The 16,660-nt window shown below is 37.8% G+C and overlaps 1 protein-coding gene across 5 annotated transcripts in view; it reads right to left on the bottom strand.

The window, feature by feature from the left end:
* Positions 1 to 10,621, bottom strand: part of PNPLA8 (patatin like domain 8, phospholipase A2) — a 30,030-nt gene extending 19,409 nt beyond the window's left edge. The window contains exons 1-7 of one of the 5 annotated variants that reach the window (XM_087933928.1): positions 10,493 to 10,591; positions 8,937 to 9,138; positions 7,676 to 8,736; positions 6,036 to 6,185; positions 4,253 to 4,404; positions 2,651 to 2,745; positions 1,285 to 1,456 (exon numbers count right to left, since the gene is read on the bottom strand). In XM_087933928.1, coding sequence (XP_087790054.1) covers positions 1,285 to 1,456; positions 2,651 to 2,745; positions 4,253 to 4,404; positions 6,036 to 6,185; positions 7,676 to 8,476 — 1,370 coding nt within the window. In that variant the 5' untranslated portion in view covers positions 8,477 to 8,736; positions 8,937 to 9,138; positions 10,493 to 10,591. Of the gene's footprint in view, positions 1 to 1,284; positions 1,457 to 2,650; positions 2,746 to 4,252; positions 4,405 to 6,035; positions 6,186 to 7,675; positions 8,843 to 8,936; positions 9,139 to 10,492 lie in introns of all 5 variants that reach the window. The other 4 variants (XM_087933927.1, XM_026713098.2, XM_026713102.2 and 1 more) reach the window with 4 other exon arrangements.
* Positions 10,622 to 16,660: the final 6,039 nt, after the last annotated feature.

The raw sequence follows: 16,660 nt of genomic DNA on the forward strand, positions 1-16,660 counted from the left end.
TGTGAGTTTATTGAAGCCTAGCACTCCATAAACAATTCCATCAACATACATATTGACGTAACAACCAGCCTATGAGCCTCTCAGAATCCAAATCAACCCCACAGCTGACCAGAGAGCACCGGCATTCAACCAACCCATGCAAGGCCCCCAACTAGTACTTCACCTTCCAACGACCCTCAACTAAGTAACCTCCCCATCACAAGACTCCCACTGATGACACATATTTGGGTCATCACAAGACCAATTACAGCACCTTCATTTGACATACCCACACTTGATCCATCACAAGACCTACTGACCACACAAAGCCCTTATAAGCAGAAGAACACTGACACTGCCATTCCCTAAACTCTGTTGAGTTTGGTAACGAAAATTTGGAAACCAACCCAACAAGCTTGGAGAACAAACCCTCACCTTCATATATTCAGAAAACAGAGTTGTCCAATTCATTTCCACAAATTGCTTTGGATAGCAACATGGACAGTAAATAAATGTAATAAATAAATAATCATATAGTTTGCTAGAGTTGAATCAACGGTTGATTTAAATCTCTACAATATTAACCTTAGATAGAGGAAAATCTGTGTTTGAATTAAGGAGACATCATATGATGACTAAATGATGGAACTAACAGTCAAAGGATGGATGTATAAAGCACTGCCTCCCAGATTATATTCTAGCAGAAAATATCTGGGAATTATAGATAGAAGGCTCTGAAGCTCATGAAGTCTAACTTCAGAATGACCATTTTCTCCCTAGCCTTGGTGAGGAACACAGGTTTAGGAACAGAATTAGTGTTAGTGTATTGATGTAATTCAATTACTTTGTAAAATTAGTAAATCTGTTTAAAAACAAGGTGAATGAATTCCTTTGTTCCTATGTTAATTAGTTGTCTGCCTGTCATGATTATTTTCACATCCTGCCTACTTATGCTAAAATATTCTAAGCCATAAAATGGATTTAGTGTTGACAGAACAAAACCACAGGGAAAAGACTCCACAACAAGGATATAAGATACAGTGCTGGATGGGTTGTTGCCTCTTTAACTCAAATATGAATTTTCCAAGGGACCACATAACTTACTGTGCAGGCCTAGGAAAAGGTGTGGGTTCTTTAAGGAGCCACCAATAAATAAAATAAGGAGGCCCACATCTGATAAAAAACCCCCACTATCTTCATTTAGATCTTTTAGATCTAATTAATATAATAGAGAAGGAGTTCTGTTTTATATTTTAGTTTATACTGAATGAAACATGATTGGTAAATAATTTCATATTAACTTACTTAAGCATTTTCTCCCATATTTCACTGTCATAAAATGCATGGCTCCATCCCATTTTAACTGTTCCAACAATGACATTTTGCTTAAAGACATCTGTTCCTAATTTCCGGTAAAGTTCTTCACATTCATCCAGAGGTATATGGAATAATCCCAACATAAATGCCAATATAGCACCTGCAAATAAATATTTATAAATTTAAATAATTGTCATCTTATGCAAGGATTGGCAACCTAAGATTCCAAACCACATAAAGCATACCTGAATCTCTTTTCTGTGGCCTTTAGGGATTCCTCCGCCTACCACTGCTAAAAAAAATGGTACCATGGATTCCCATGATTCTAAGGTAGGGAATTAATGCGGATTACCCTATGATGTAGTTTCAAAAGGAAGACCTCAGAAAAATCCTGGTTCTGTCTAAATGCTTGACATGGCTTCAACCAATAATGCATAATTGTTGCTTCTACTGCAGTAGCCATTCTGAGTAAAAATATTAAGATACAACTCTCAGCCAGCAAAGTTATTCTAATTCCTTATAGCAGTATTCTTCTACTTGAGAGTTATAGTCCAAGACATTTGGAAGATGAGTTTATGAAAGGATGGTTGATAATATTATGTAGCAGTTTGCGTATAACATTAGACTTTTTCAGTGGTGCCAACATGCATTTTTTAATCCTTAAAATGTTTCTAGTGTTTTAATATTTTTAAATTGTAAGTCACCCTGTCATTGATTGAGATGGGCAGCTATAGAAACTGAATAAATATTATCTGTTCTGAAGATTTGCAGATCTCACTGAAGATCTCTGTGAAAAACCAATTAAAGTTCATGTGTAGCTCCACCTCGACCTAGTGTTTAAGACAATAGTGTGAATTCTCAAACATCACTTACCAGCTCTATTTAGTCTGCACTGGAATATCTGTGATGCATTATTACTACAAAGTGTATTAAATCAATCAGCTACCCTATTTTGCGGTCTTGAACAACAAAACAGGACAGAAATATGTCTGCAGACAAACACTTAATCCCACCTTCTTGCATATACTTTGGAGCAGAACCTTGTTGTGTGTGAGAAGTTAGTGGCTCATGTTTTATACAAGGATAACATACAATATTAAGTCACAGTGGAGTTCCAGATGAATATGTTCTGCTGTTTCCAGGTCTTCAACCCATTTGGTGTATATTTTCCTAATGGATTGCTTTGATACTCTTTGTTCCCAAATTAATCTACCACTTTTCTGTTCTGATTAGTTTCTATAAATTAGATATGATATGCAAATCTAAAAATAAAATTAAGCCATATTTAATTTTCAATACATAAAATATTTCCAAAAGAAACAATGGCCTTTTCCCATATTTCAGGAAAATTTACCTGTACTCACTCCACAAATGTAGTCAAAAAGTTGATGAATGGGCTTTCCAGTGAGTTCTTCTAATTTACGAAGAGTCTGAAGTGCCACTAAGCCCCTAAAGAATATGAGAAATGGGCTGTTATGCAAGCTATCATTTGCTAAGCAAAAACCAAGCATTTAACACAGTAGTTCTTAGGAGGAGCTTTAAAATCTATTATGTAGGGTTAAACCAGTAACGTTCCATTGTGTTCCATCTTATGTACCCTTGCAGAATCCCCCTTTCAATTAAGTTTTCACCCATTATCTTTGTGTCTTCTAAATAGGCTTATACCCTTAATCCTTGTATGTTTTCCCCGTTTCTCTATATCCTGTTTCTGTCCTTTATAATTTCTTTTCCTTTCCCTCTTCTCCCTCTTCTTCTCCCTTCCCTTTTTGACCCCTTCTCTCTCTAATTCTGATTCTCTCTTCTGTAATCCTCTCTTCTGTTTCTTCCTAATGTTGTAATTCCTTTTCAAACTATTCTTTTTTTGGGGTTGTTTTATTAGCTTTTCAATTTAATGTACCACCGAGATTTGCACAAATCGAACTGAGAGTAATCTGAATGCTATTCTCAGATTCTAAGAGGAATACCAGCAATGTATCAGTTAGTATCACATGAATGACATCTGAATTTTTTTCTGCCTATGTTTCCATGTAACCTCCAGACTGAACACGCAAACAAGGTCGAATCTTTTTTTTTAAACTCAAATTGACCCAAAGTTACCTCACATCTGTCAGGCATGATAACATATATTGTTTCAGGGACAAGATAACAATATAAAAATGTAAAAGTAAATCAACAAAACCTCAATTTCTCTCTAGTCATAATCCCTTTCAACCCATAAAATTTTTATGGAAATTTGTTTTGCTGGTGAATTAAGAGAAAAATGCTTACCATTTTTGCTTCATAAGATGCTCTGAACCACAAGATACGCCTAGCTTTTGGGGAGGAAAGAAGAAAACAAAAAATCTGCCTCTGCCTTCCAACCCCAGCATTTGGCTTGTCAGGGCTCCGCTCCTCCACTCTTTTCAGCCAAAAGCTCTTGAAGCTACAGAAAAATTTCCCATAGGTGAGGCTGTCCCCACAATGGATTTTTTTCTCCTGGGACCCGGCTCTATTCTGTTGCTATTGCCACTGCCTATTGCTGCCGCCGCTGCCACTTGTGGCCTCTCGCTGCTCACTGCCTCGCTGCAACTGTCATTCGCCACCACCGCCTATTGGCGGTTGGTTCAGCCTCCCAGAATACCGCCGATCAGCTGTTCCTGGCGGCAGGGATCGCTGCCACCTATTGCCACCGCTGCTGTTCGCCACACAAATGGCGATGGCAATCCCTGCCGCCTGGAACAGCGGGTTAGCAATATTCCAGAAGACCGATCCAACCAATAGGCAGCAGCGGCTGCACGCCGCTCGCCGCTGCCTGTCACTGCTGGCACACCGATCCCGCCTCCCGTGGCCCGGTCTGTGACGCAATGTTTATTCCATAACACGCACAGACATTTCCACCCACTTCTGAGAGATAAAAAAAGTGCATCTTATGGAGCAAAAAATATTGTATATGACAGCATCTAAATTAGATAAATACCTTGTTCCTCCACCATCAATGGAAAGAATTCGAATGCCCCACCCTTTTACTCGGTCTGTATAGCCAATCACAGCCAAGGCCTCTCTCACAGCAGCCTGTAGTGCGTCATCTTTTGTCTGCCTAAGCTTCAGCAAGCATGGAATGACATTTTCCTATAATAAAAATAAAGATTTTTGCTGATAATCCTGTTATACCCCACGCTTGAAGCTATTATATATACAAGTTCCCTAAGATTAAATGAAAGTAATGATAACCTTGAACATTTCACACTTGACTCAACTCTTAAGCGATTTGTGAGAAAATAAACACTGGTGAAATAGCCAAGATTACTTCTGAACAAATATACTATTAACAGGTTGCTGGAATCTTTCAACTGCCAAAAGTGTAATTATGTCTAACGTTTTAAATCACAGATCAGTGTAAGAAGACAGTTGAATTACAAAGAATACAGCAGCTATTAACTACACATAGTTAGCCAGTTTCTATTATCACAAAGAAATGAATTATCTTCAGAATACTTTATACTACAGTCCTGTATCTTTAAAAAAATTATAGAAACTAGAAATCGTCATTGGTACCATTTTGATATGAGGTAAGAAATCTGTTCTTAAAGTCACTTTATCTGAAGTGAGTGTCAGCATCTGGGGCTGACAGTGGGAACAACTGCAGGTTGGCAAAGGGGTGGGCTATTAAAATGAAAAGTGGTTAGATCCAGTGGGCTACTACCAGTTCGCACTGGTTCAGGCGAACCAGTTAATTTTATGGCCAGTTCGGCGAATTGGCAAATCCCACCGCTCTCTGGCCCCGCCCCGCCCCACCCACCCCTTCCAAGAGTCCCCACACAGCCCATTTTGAACCACAGATAAGTGCAGGGCCTGTGCAGAGGCTCGGCAAGGGCGAAAAATGGGCCTCTTGGAAGTTTCCAGCTTCCAGAGAGCCTCCGGAGCCCAGGGAGGCTGTTTGCAGCCTCCCAGAGGCTCGAAGAAAGCCTCAGGAACCTAGGGAGGGTGAAAAACGGGCCTCCCGGAAGTTCCAGAAGGCCAGAAATGGGTCCGTTTTCGGCCTCCAGAGAACCTCCGGAGCTGGGGAGGGCGAAACAGCCCCCCTGCAGCCCGTTTTCACTCCCAGGGTGGTGCAGGAGGCTGACTAGGCCATGGCCATGCCCCCCCAGCAACTGGGCAGAGAACCAGTTGTTAAATTATTTGAAGCCCACCCCTGGTTAGATCCACACTGTTATCTCTGATTCTTTTATCTTTCTCCTCACCTTTTAGATTTGCCAAGTAATGAAGGGACTGACTGTTAGCAGGCCCAATGAATCAACTGAAGGTTTATAGGTTGCCCACCATTATACAAAATATTAAAATCCTTGATTTCTGTTAGTTCAGGTATAAAGTAGTATGCAAATTTAGCATTATATCTAAAAGCTACAGGATAAAATGTCCCATTCTCTTTGACTTCCAGAATAAACTCTCTCTATCTCACAATTAGGAGCTATTCCCTATTTAAAGTCAGATAACGTAAAGATCAAGGTTTCCTCTGTCCAGTTGTGTCGACTCTGGGTCATCTCCATTCTAAGTTGGTACCCTATTTGAAACAATTCCATGTCATGTGGCCGCTTTTGCCAAGGCGCTAGTTGTAGCTAAGTGGCAACATTTATCTATGCTTGCGCTTTTGCGCTAGTGGAGCTGCAAACCCGAATCTGGCCTGTCGACTTTACAGCTGACAACCCCAGCATCTTTAACGGCTGGGGCCATCATGCTACTTTAAAGTGAAATACTACTACCTTAATGGCGATGCCTCTACTATCTGGAAATTCCAACAGATGGTATGTCAGTTCTTCAACTCTGTTGATACAGACTCTTCTAGTAGACGATCTTCGCAATGCTTGAGTTAAAGCCCGAGTTCTATTATCTACACTAACCTTTGCAATAATCTGAAAACAAAACAAAAAAAAACCCTATAAATATCAAGGAAATGTTTGCAAAATAATTAAGTGCATCGATCCATTTGAAAAAGATATGTGCCCATAATTTATCATTTTCTTCAAATATGTAGCATATATTTAATTTTTTTATAAGTGAAACAGTAATTTTGTGTACTTTGATAGAAATTCTAATTCATAAATCTTTCATAATAATAAATGGATTATGGATTCAGAAATGTAGCTTCTATTGAGTTTAATGTGGTTTGCTCCTTATTAGCTATGTGAGTAAAGCCTTACTGCTTTCACCTTTTAGACTGCTTTCACTGCTTAAAAATAAATATATTAAGATTATGTTACTGAAATACATCAAAAATATATATATTTAAACCAAATTATTTTTGTAACTTTATCTTTCAAGAAAATATGTTTGTCTGTGAAGTGAATGTGTCTGTCTACTGGTTTATCTCAGCTGCTAGTTACATATTTATTTTATGTTCTTGCTCGTTTTAATTGTTAGCTACCAGAGAGTTCTTATGCCAATTATTCATATACCACTGAATATAACTTTTGGCATCCCCATTACTAATCACACTAATATGAGCTATAGTTCACAACAGGGAGAAGACCATGGATTTTGTACTCTTGATTTCTTTCTGGTAACTGGCAACTGAACAGTAACACAATCGTTAATTTTGTCAGACACAATTTTATCGAAGATATTTTTCTTCTCAGGTCCACAAAAATCAGTCTAGGAAAGATGATCTAATAATCACATTTCTGTCCACTAAAAACTTTATAGTTTTGCTGTGACTTATTTGGGAGAGTTGACCAGAATATAGGCATCATAAAAGAAACATAAGTTTAGGGTTTTTTTTTTTACAAATTAGGTCTTCGGTAGCAGATTTTGAATAAAAACTGAAAGTGTTCTATGCATGTATTTTTGTATGTGCATGTGTGCTCATGGATGTCAGTCTGTATTCATATTGCATAATAATTCTAGTAAGTCTACAACAGCTCTGTAACACAGAATTCCCCAAGTCTCAAAACAGCAAACTATTTATGATTACTAAAGGCTGCCTTGAAATAAGCAGGTAAAACTGGCTTTATAAATCCATTTATAATGGATCACCTTCTGTTCCCAAGATAGTGATGTGCAACAATGAACTTTTCACATATGCATGGGGAGTACCTTCTGTAGAGTAAGATGGTGCCCATTTATTCTATTTAGTACAAAATTACTTCAAATAAATTGTTTGTCCTCATTTAAGATACCACTGTAAACATTCACACCAAAATATATTTCACCATAAATACTGTCATGGAACCTGAAGTCTACAACAACAGAGGACAGCCTTGGCTGTCTATTCCAATTATACACAGAGAGTTTCCCCTGAAATAACGATGAGGGAGATTTCAATTTACTAATGTTGATAAAACTTTTTCTTATATTGTTGCCAATTAATGCATTATAAACTCCTATCTACAAGAAAGACATCTACCTTTTCCCTTTGAAGATTCAGCCTTTTTTCCTTCTCTTCTGCACTTTTAGCCTCCTTGTCATCTTTCAACATGTCCTCTTGTTTCTGTTCTTTAGTCTTTTCTTGCACAGCAGATTTTGTATCAGATCGTAACTTCGGTACCAGGCCTCCAATGTAACTATCCACAAAAGCCTGTACACTGTTACTAGGATAAGAAAGAAAACTTGAAATACCCTTTTTACTGGAAGTTGGAGGAGAAGGGACTTTTTCAGCATTTGATGACCGCGAGGTCGGCACTAAAGCAGATACCACACTCATCCTGTTTTCATCACTTAAAATGTCATCTTCTGAGGAATTAAATGTTTCTTCACCTTGTTTGGATTGGTTAGCGGGGAGAACACTCCCTTTCTTCTCTTGATCCATTCCAACAGTGCTAAAATACCAGTTGATATGATGGGCTATAAAGTTGTATGTTTCCCCAAAGTTTGTAGCAAATTTGCTAACATGAAAAAGACTATTTTTGATCTCTGAGGGATCCTTCAAAGAACTTTGACTGGTATTAACTGACGCTAAGCCTCCATCTGCAGACACAGTCTTTTTCTCATGAAAGTTATCATCATAATCCTCCTGATAGATTTCACCTGGGGCTTCTCCGTATTTTTCTGAGCTGATAAAAAAGCTATTATCCTTCCCATCAGCTTCAACCGATTTTTTCAGTATAGCAGACTGAGGTTTTAGACGAACTAGCCGTGAAATTAGTTCACTGTGAGTGTCAGACACAGCCTTGGAGACAGATTCTAAAGTATTCTTCCATCGTGACATGTGATTGTTTTTGGTCAATTCCTTAGAAGTGCTAAATTTAGAAATTCTGTAACCCAAACAGTAATGGCAGTAGAAGTACTCCTGCCACTCTGTTTTGCCTCTTGTCCGTTTATAGCATCGGCTGCTTATATGTAACACTCTAAAAGGAGAAGCATAGGTTATCCTCCAAAAAAGTTCAGATCTGTAAAAATAGTGTAGTTTTCCAGTTCTCTGTCCACTCCAGAGATGTTTTGTACTAAATGTTAGGTACACATATTTATCTAAAAGAAAGTGAATTGACATTACTTATAAAAACAGAAATTGTCCATAAATTCTTTCTCTCAAAAAATCTTATTTTGGAAACAAACATTAGGTTCATAATATTACCTGGAACAGAAGAAGGAAAGAGCATCACTTTATTATGTACATCAGATTCCATATATAAACCAAGATTTTTAAGAGAAATATACTTGTTCCTCACCTAGAACAGCATATATTAGGGACACAAGCTGTCAAAATTCCAAATCATTCTGACCCAAATGCCAAATTGTAGTTCCAATACATGGCGAATATCAGCTTAAAGAAGTGGCACAATGGTTAGAACGCAGTAATGCAGGCTAATTCTGCTGATGCCACCAGCTAGCAGTTTGGCAGTTCCAGTCTCACCAGCTCATTTCATCCTTCTGAGGTCAGTAAAATAAAGAGCCAGACTGTTGCACACAATATGCTGATTTACAATCGCTTTAAGTGATTTACAATCGCTTAAAGAGTGCTATAAAGCACTATGAAATGGTATATAAATCTAAATGCTCTTGCTATTTTAAAAGGCTGGTAAGGAAGCTCATCAAATTAATAATTGTTTCATGATATAAAGCTCTTCTGAAAAATATAGTGATAATGAAAAAAAGATAACCAGAAACAGAGTTATCTAGGAAAGTGTTAAAGATTCCCAGATTCAGCATCTTATACAGAGGCAAGATATGCCATGCATCAATAAAATTAGAAATTTAGCACATAAACATTATGATCAATCCAAAATGCATGGCACATGCCTGCAAGAACATGGGAATTCTTCAAAGTAAATAAACATAAATTACTCAACAGTTAGCCCAGTCATGTCAGAAATATTGACAACACCCTAAAACCGTCCAATCATTCTTCAGTCAATTAATTCTTCAAATACTGTGATTTTCCATTCTATTTCTGGCACAAATCATTTTTCTTTAATAATCCACCTTCAACCCGGCAGCCAATCTCTCTAAAATGGTACTTCGGGGGATATGTCTAAAGAAACAGGTGCTTAGCATAAAATAAAGCCTGTTAAAAAGCTGTATCAAACTCAAACGGTACTAGATTCCTGTACCATTTGCAGCACGGTCATGCTATCGGTCACCCAAATATTTTCAAGGAAAGAAAAAAAACTGCATCTGGCAAACCAAGATGTTTAAGACACAGACTAGCAACAAGATGGCAAGTAGTTGACAAACAAAGACTTTGCATCAAGTTGTTGTTTTTTTTACAAACCACAAATATATATATATATATCTCCTGGCAGCATTAGAATCATTTAAGAATACATCCTCTGGCTGAAACCCCAGAATGTATCTGCGGTCAGATATACACCATACAGTCAAGAAAGGGTCCCCTAGGAGAGAAAGAGGAGTTAGTTTGCTCTCGGGACCCCTGAATGGGTCTGGGAAATGTGGGGGGTCGGGGAATTCTTTCCGCCTTTGCTTCTCCGCTGCAATGATAAAGTGATCTTAAAGGGGGAAGAAGCAGCTTTTTCACTTCCTATTTCTCTCGCTTCGGTGGGTTCGTTCCCCCTTTAGAAGCGGAGATGCCGAGCTTTAAATCAAGCACAGGGAAGGGGAGGCGGCTTCCCGAAGTCCTCTCTCTTTCTAGAGCTTTCTGGCTTGGAAAAGCTCAGATGGGGAAAAGGGAGGTTCAAGCTTTCCCTCGACATCAACAACGGTCCCCCCCAGGGCCTCGATCTCTCCACTTCCCCTCTCCCCGTCGCCCCACTTTCCCTTTCCATACCAATTACAGTCGCAGTTCCTAATTTCCTTTCAGGACTCTTCCTGCAAAGCCCAAACACCGTAAGAGCTTTTCCGACACAAGCAGCCAGAGCGTCCCACTCTGGGACTTGCGCTCAGTAATCTCTATGGTTAGGTGGGCCGAGCTTGCAAAGCCCAAACACCGTAAGAGCTTTTCCGACACAAGCAGCCAGAGCGTCCCACTCTGGGACTTGCGCTCAGTAATCTCTATGATAGGTGGGCCGAGCTGAAAAGCCCAAACACCGTAAGAGCTTTTCCGACACAAGCAGTCAGAGCGTCCCACTCTGGGACTTGCGCTCAGTAATCTCTATGGTTAGGTGGGCCGAGCTGCAAAGCCCAAACACCGTAAGAGCTTTTCCGATACAAGCAGACAGAGCGTCCCACTCTGGGACTCGCGCTCAGTAATCTCTATGATAGGTGGGCCGAGCTGAAAAGCCCAAACACCGTAAGAGCTTTTCCGACACAAGCAGTCAGAGCGTCCCACTCTGGGACTTGCGCTGAGTAATCTCTATGGTAGGTGGGCCGAGCTGCAAAGCCCAAACACCGTAAGAGCTTTTCCGACACAACCAGCCAGAGCGTCCACTCTGGGACTTGCGCTCAGTAATCTCTATGGTAGGTGGGCCGAGCTGCAAAGCCCAAACACCGTAAGAGCTTTTCCTATACAAGCAGACAGAGCGTCCACTCTAGGACTTGCGCTCAGTAATCTCTATGGTAGGTGGGCCTGCTGAAAAGCCCAAACACTGTAAGAGCTTTTCCGACACAAGCAGCCAGAGCGTCCCACTCTGGGACTTGCGCTCAGTAATCTCTATGGTAGGTGGGCCGAGCTTGCAAAGCCCAAACACTGTAAGAGATTTTCCGACACAAGCAGCCAGAGCGTCCACTCTGGGACTTGCGCTGAGTAATCTCTATGGTAGGTAGGCCGAGCTGCAAAGCCCAAACACCGTAAGAGCTTTTCCGGACACAACCAGCCAGGGCGTCCCACTCTGGGACTTGCGCTGAGTAATCTCTATGGTAGGTGGGCCGAGCTGCAAAGCCCAAACACCGTAAGAGCTTTTCCGACACAACCAGCCAGAGCGTCCACTCTGGGACTTGCGCTCAGTAATCTCTATGGTAGGTGGGCCGAGCTGCAAAGCTCAAACACCGTAAGAGCTTTTCCGATACAAGCAGCCAGAGCGTCCCACTCTGGGACTTGCGCTCAGTAATCTCTATGGTAGTCTCACCAAGTGGTGGGATTCAAAAAATTTTACTACCGGTTTGGGCTTGGAGTTTTGCTTTTTGCAGCAAACCCCTCCCCCCTCCGTTTTTTTTTTTGCCCTGGGCAAACTTTTGCAGTTCTTCCAATTCTGCTTTTGTGAATACTTTATTTCATATTATAAATCAGTGTTGATCTGCTATTTTTTGTTCCATTAAAAACAGATTTAATGCATTCGTTTCAAATATCCTCTTCTTGTTGGGCTTAATAACATATAATTGTTTCATTGTTTTCAATAACTGTATATTTGTGATAGGTAAACACTTTTCTTGCAGTAGTTCTGCAGCTGCTGGCGTTGGCTGTTCAGCCAACACTCCTTACTCACCTTAGTAAGATTATCTACTATTTCATCTTTCTCATTGCATAAGTGACATTCGCTGTTGTTGCTGACATGTTGAATTTTTGCTTTTATTGAATTGGTCTGCAAGGCTTGTTCTTGAGCAAGCCAAAATGAGGCCTTCAAGTTTCTTTCTTCAGCACTCCTGATTTCAACCAGCTCCATGTTAGCTTTGTATTTTCCTTTTCTTCAATGTCCATCAGGTATTGACAGTGCATAGGATTCTTTTTTCCAGTTAAACACCCTGTGTTTCCTTTCTATATTCTGCTTTCAATGTTCTTATTTTCCTTCTTCACCCCATTCAGCAAAGGGTCTCTTTTTTTTAATGTAGTCATTTAAGGCATATTTTTTCTCTTCCACAGTTTGTTATCACCTGTAAGAGATCTCTGCACCCTGAGATCTTGGCAAGTACAATCAATCAACATCACTTTTTTTTTAATAATTTTTTTTTATTTTTTAATAACAAAATAAACATAAACATACATAACAAAATAAACATAAACATACCACAAAAAACATAAAAAGATCCTTCTTCATAAATTTACATACAGTGCATCGATTGGTTTACCACTTTTTTTTTTGTGCATCCATTTCCTAGTCACCAGTATAATTATATTACATAATAGCTCATATTATCAATCAACAATTGTATAACCTAATATCATCACTAAAAAAAAAAAAAATCATTTTTAATTTTGTTAATTCATATTTTAACGAGATAACTATAGTTTGCTTAATTTATTTTGCAATAAATCATAAAGATCATACCAAATCTACCTTAATAATGTTTTATAAAGATAATATTAAGAAAAAAAATTTTTTTATGCTAAATCTGAATATTCTATCATTATGTTTTATTATCTAACCATTGATAAAAAAAAGATCCCAAACTTCATAAAATTGTTTATCTTCTTGTTCTCTGATTTCAAATGTCAATTTGCTCATTTCAGCACAATCCAATATTTTCTTAATAATTTCTTCTTCTGATGGAATTTTCTCACTCTTCCAGTTCTTAGCAAATACAATCCTAGCCGCTGTTAATATATTTACAATCAGATACTTCAAATTTTTATTATATATATCCGGTAAGATTCCCAATAAAAAAATCTCTGGTTTCAAGTCTATATGTGTCTTTGTCATTTTTTCCAACCATATGCGTATTTTAGTCCAATATTTTCTAGCGTCCTCACAAGTCCACCACATATGGTAGTATGAGCCAGGTATCTGATGACATTTCCAACATTTTTCAGATTTGTTCTTAAACATTCTTGCAATTCTTGTCGGAAAATGCCACCTGTAAAACATCTTATACAAGTTTTCTTTATAAGCTGTTGACATTGTCATTTATAATTTTGAGACCACAATTTTCCCAATTCTCCAAATCAATCCCATATCCAAAATTCTTCCCCAAACAATCATCGTTTCTTTAACTTGTTCCTCCTCTAATAAAATTTCCAACAAATAAGTGTATATTTTTTTAATCATTTTTCATCAGTACCTGTCAAGATCCTGTCTAGATCAGTCAATTTATCATAAAATCCCTCCACTTTAGAATCTATAAGATACCTTGAATGTATTTGCGCATATGAAAACCAATTCATCTTTATGCCTTGTTCTTCTAGTTTTTGCATTGTTTTAAGTTCACTCTTTTCATCCAATATTTCCCCATATCTAACTGTTTGTTCCTTCTCATATATTATAGGATACGAAAAAGCTTCAATAGTTGATAACCAGACTGGGATTTTCAAATAACATTTTCTCTTAATTTTCTCCCAATTCAACCATAAAGACTCCCTTATATAATGCCTTCTAAAAATAGCCCTGTGATTTGGTTCCCTTATACCACAGAAAAGCATGCCATCCCAGTAATAAATCATGCCCCTCTAGAGTCAACAATCTAGTCTTTCTTAATGTTATCCAATCCTTAACCCACATTAAATTTGCAGCTTGGTAATACAACTCCCAATTCGGGAGGCCAAAACCTCCTCTAATTCTAGCATCTTGCAGGAGTTTTAATTTTATTCTGGCTTTCTTACCTTGCCATATGAACTTCAACACAATTTTATTTAATTCTTCAAAGTAATCTTTACCAAGCCTGATTGGTATGGTTTGGAATAAATATAAAATTCTGGGTAAAATATTCATCTTGATTGTTGATATTCTACCTATCAATGACAATTGTAGATTTTCCCATTTTTTCAAATCAGATGCTATCTGTTGTTTAAGTTTGATATAGTTATTCTCTTTCAATGTAGTACATCTTGGCGTCAAATATATCCCCAAATATTTGACCTTATTAATAACTTGAATTTTCGATAAATCTGCCAGTTCATCTCTTTGTTTTTAATAACATATTCTTTGTCAAGATCTTTGTTTTATCTTTGTTTATTTTCAAACCGGCCATCTCACCATAAATCTCTATCTTTTCCAGTAGCCTTAAAGCTGTTCCTAGAGGATCTTCCAAAATAAAAACCAAATCATCCGCAAAGGCTTGTAATTTAAATTCCTCCTTCTTAATTTTCATTCCTTTTATATTTGGATCCTCTCTAATGTTTCTATTCAGCACTTCCAAAGTCAATACAAATAACAAAGGTGATAATGGGCAACCTTGTCTTGTGCCTTTTCTTATATTAATAGAATCTGTAAAATCTCCTCTATCATCACTCTCGCCGTTTGTTTGTCATATATGGCTTCTATTGCTTGAATAAATTTTCTAGCAAAGCCCATCTGTTCCAATAACAAAACATGAATCTCCAATTCACATTATCAAATGCTTTTTGGGCATCTAAAAATACCAAAGCCATTTGTTTTTCAGGGTGTGCCTCGTAATATTCCAAAGTGTCCAGAATTACCTCATATTATCCCTAATTTGTCTCCTTGGCAGGAATCCATTCTGGTCAGGATGAATAAAGTTATTTAGATATCTTTTGAGCCTTTCTGCCAAGATGGAAGCAAAGATTTTGTAATCTGCATTCAGTAAAGAAATAGGTCTATAGTTCTTAATTTGTGATGGATCAGCCCTTCTTTTGGAATAAGTGTGATATAAGCTTCTGACCATGTTTTAGGTATTTTCTTATTTAACATGGCTTCATCTATAACTTCTAACAATGGAATGCTCAACGATTCTTGTAATGTTTTATAAAATTCTGCCGGGAGCCCATCTGGGCCTGGTGCTTTTCCATTATTCTGCCTATTAAGTGCTTCCGTTAGTTCCATCATTGTTATGGTACTTTCTAACATTTTTTCAGTCTCTTCAGGTATCTTGGGTAGGTTAGCATTTTGTAGATAAAGCTTAATTCTTTCCTCATCAAAATCCTCCTGTTTATATAATAGGAGAATAGTACAGTTAATAGATGATAAAGGTCAAATTTGTTATGGTAACAAGGAGAAAAAGATAATTATCCAAGACTTTTATGGACAATTATATAATCAACATCACTTTTTGAGTGCAGAGAATGGTGCATTGTCATTAGTATCCATATCTTTTAATCCAAGTTATCAAGTTCTAGATGAGTCCAATCAACTATTCCAGCTGAATGTCATATTACAGGCACTGCCCAGGTGTTAGTTGCCTTTATAATATTTCCTCTTTGATCTCAAGATTTTCTGAGCTCACTTTATGTATTTTGTTGAAGTAGCTTTCTTGACTTGGTTGTGCAACAGCTCAGAAGCTTCCAAAATTCCTAAGTACTTGTACTGTCTGGTGTTTCTTCTTTTATCAGCTCTTCATTATCAAGTTTGAATCCATCATCTTCAACCATTTTTATTGCTTTAATAGCAATTGTTGCACATTTGTCAATGCCAAATTGCATTTCAATATCTCAAACTTTTCAGTGCTTTTCAGCAGTGAGCTCAATTCAGGTTTTGTTTTCCCAATTTTAAAACATCCCTGTAGAGCAAATAGGAAATTTTCAACTCTTTTTTTAGCCAATTCTTAGTCACAGTTTGTTTTGTTCAAAATGGCATCATTGGAAATACAAATAACAGAGGCGACAATGAGTTGTCACCTTGGAAGGTTCCTCATTTGATTTTAACTTCACCAAGTCCATAGGCCATCAGCTTCACGGAAGTCTTCAGAAATTTCTGGATGTTGTTACTAATTCCAAAAATGTCTAAGCATTTCTCAATCCACTTGTAGCATTGTTTCTCCTTTTACAAGGAGCTTTAATTCTGTAGGCAAAGCAGTTTCTGTATACAGCATTCTACAGATGAATGTATAAAGTATGTCCTAGTATTTGATGTCACTGGAATATACATTTATTATATTAAAAGTGCTTTTAGTTACAGAAAGAAACTAAGTGTTCCATAGTATAGTAAATAGATTGTGTTTTTTTAAATGGGGAATTTTAATCACTGTGTACAACTCTACATATGCAGGATCAGAAAAGGTACATTAGTTTAATTTCCCTTAACCCTGTGAATTTTAGCATGATCTTGTCATCTCCATGTTGAAGGTGATGTATCCGATATTACAATGGTCAAAGACACAGAGAAATTCCACAAAAACACAGCTGCCTAAATCAGACCACAATCCCATTTAATCCATATTATTGATTCTTATA

Source organism: Pseudonaja textilis, chromosome 5 (assembly GCF_049901715.1).
Source record: "Pseudonaja textilis isolate UNSWEBS1 chromosome 5, rPseTex1.2, whole genome shotgun sequence".
NCBI classification, from domain to species: domain Eukaryota; kingdom Metazoa; phylum Chordata; class Lepidosauria; order Squamata; family Elapidae; genus Pseudonaja; species Pseudonaja textilis.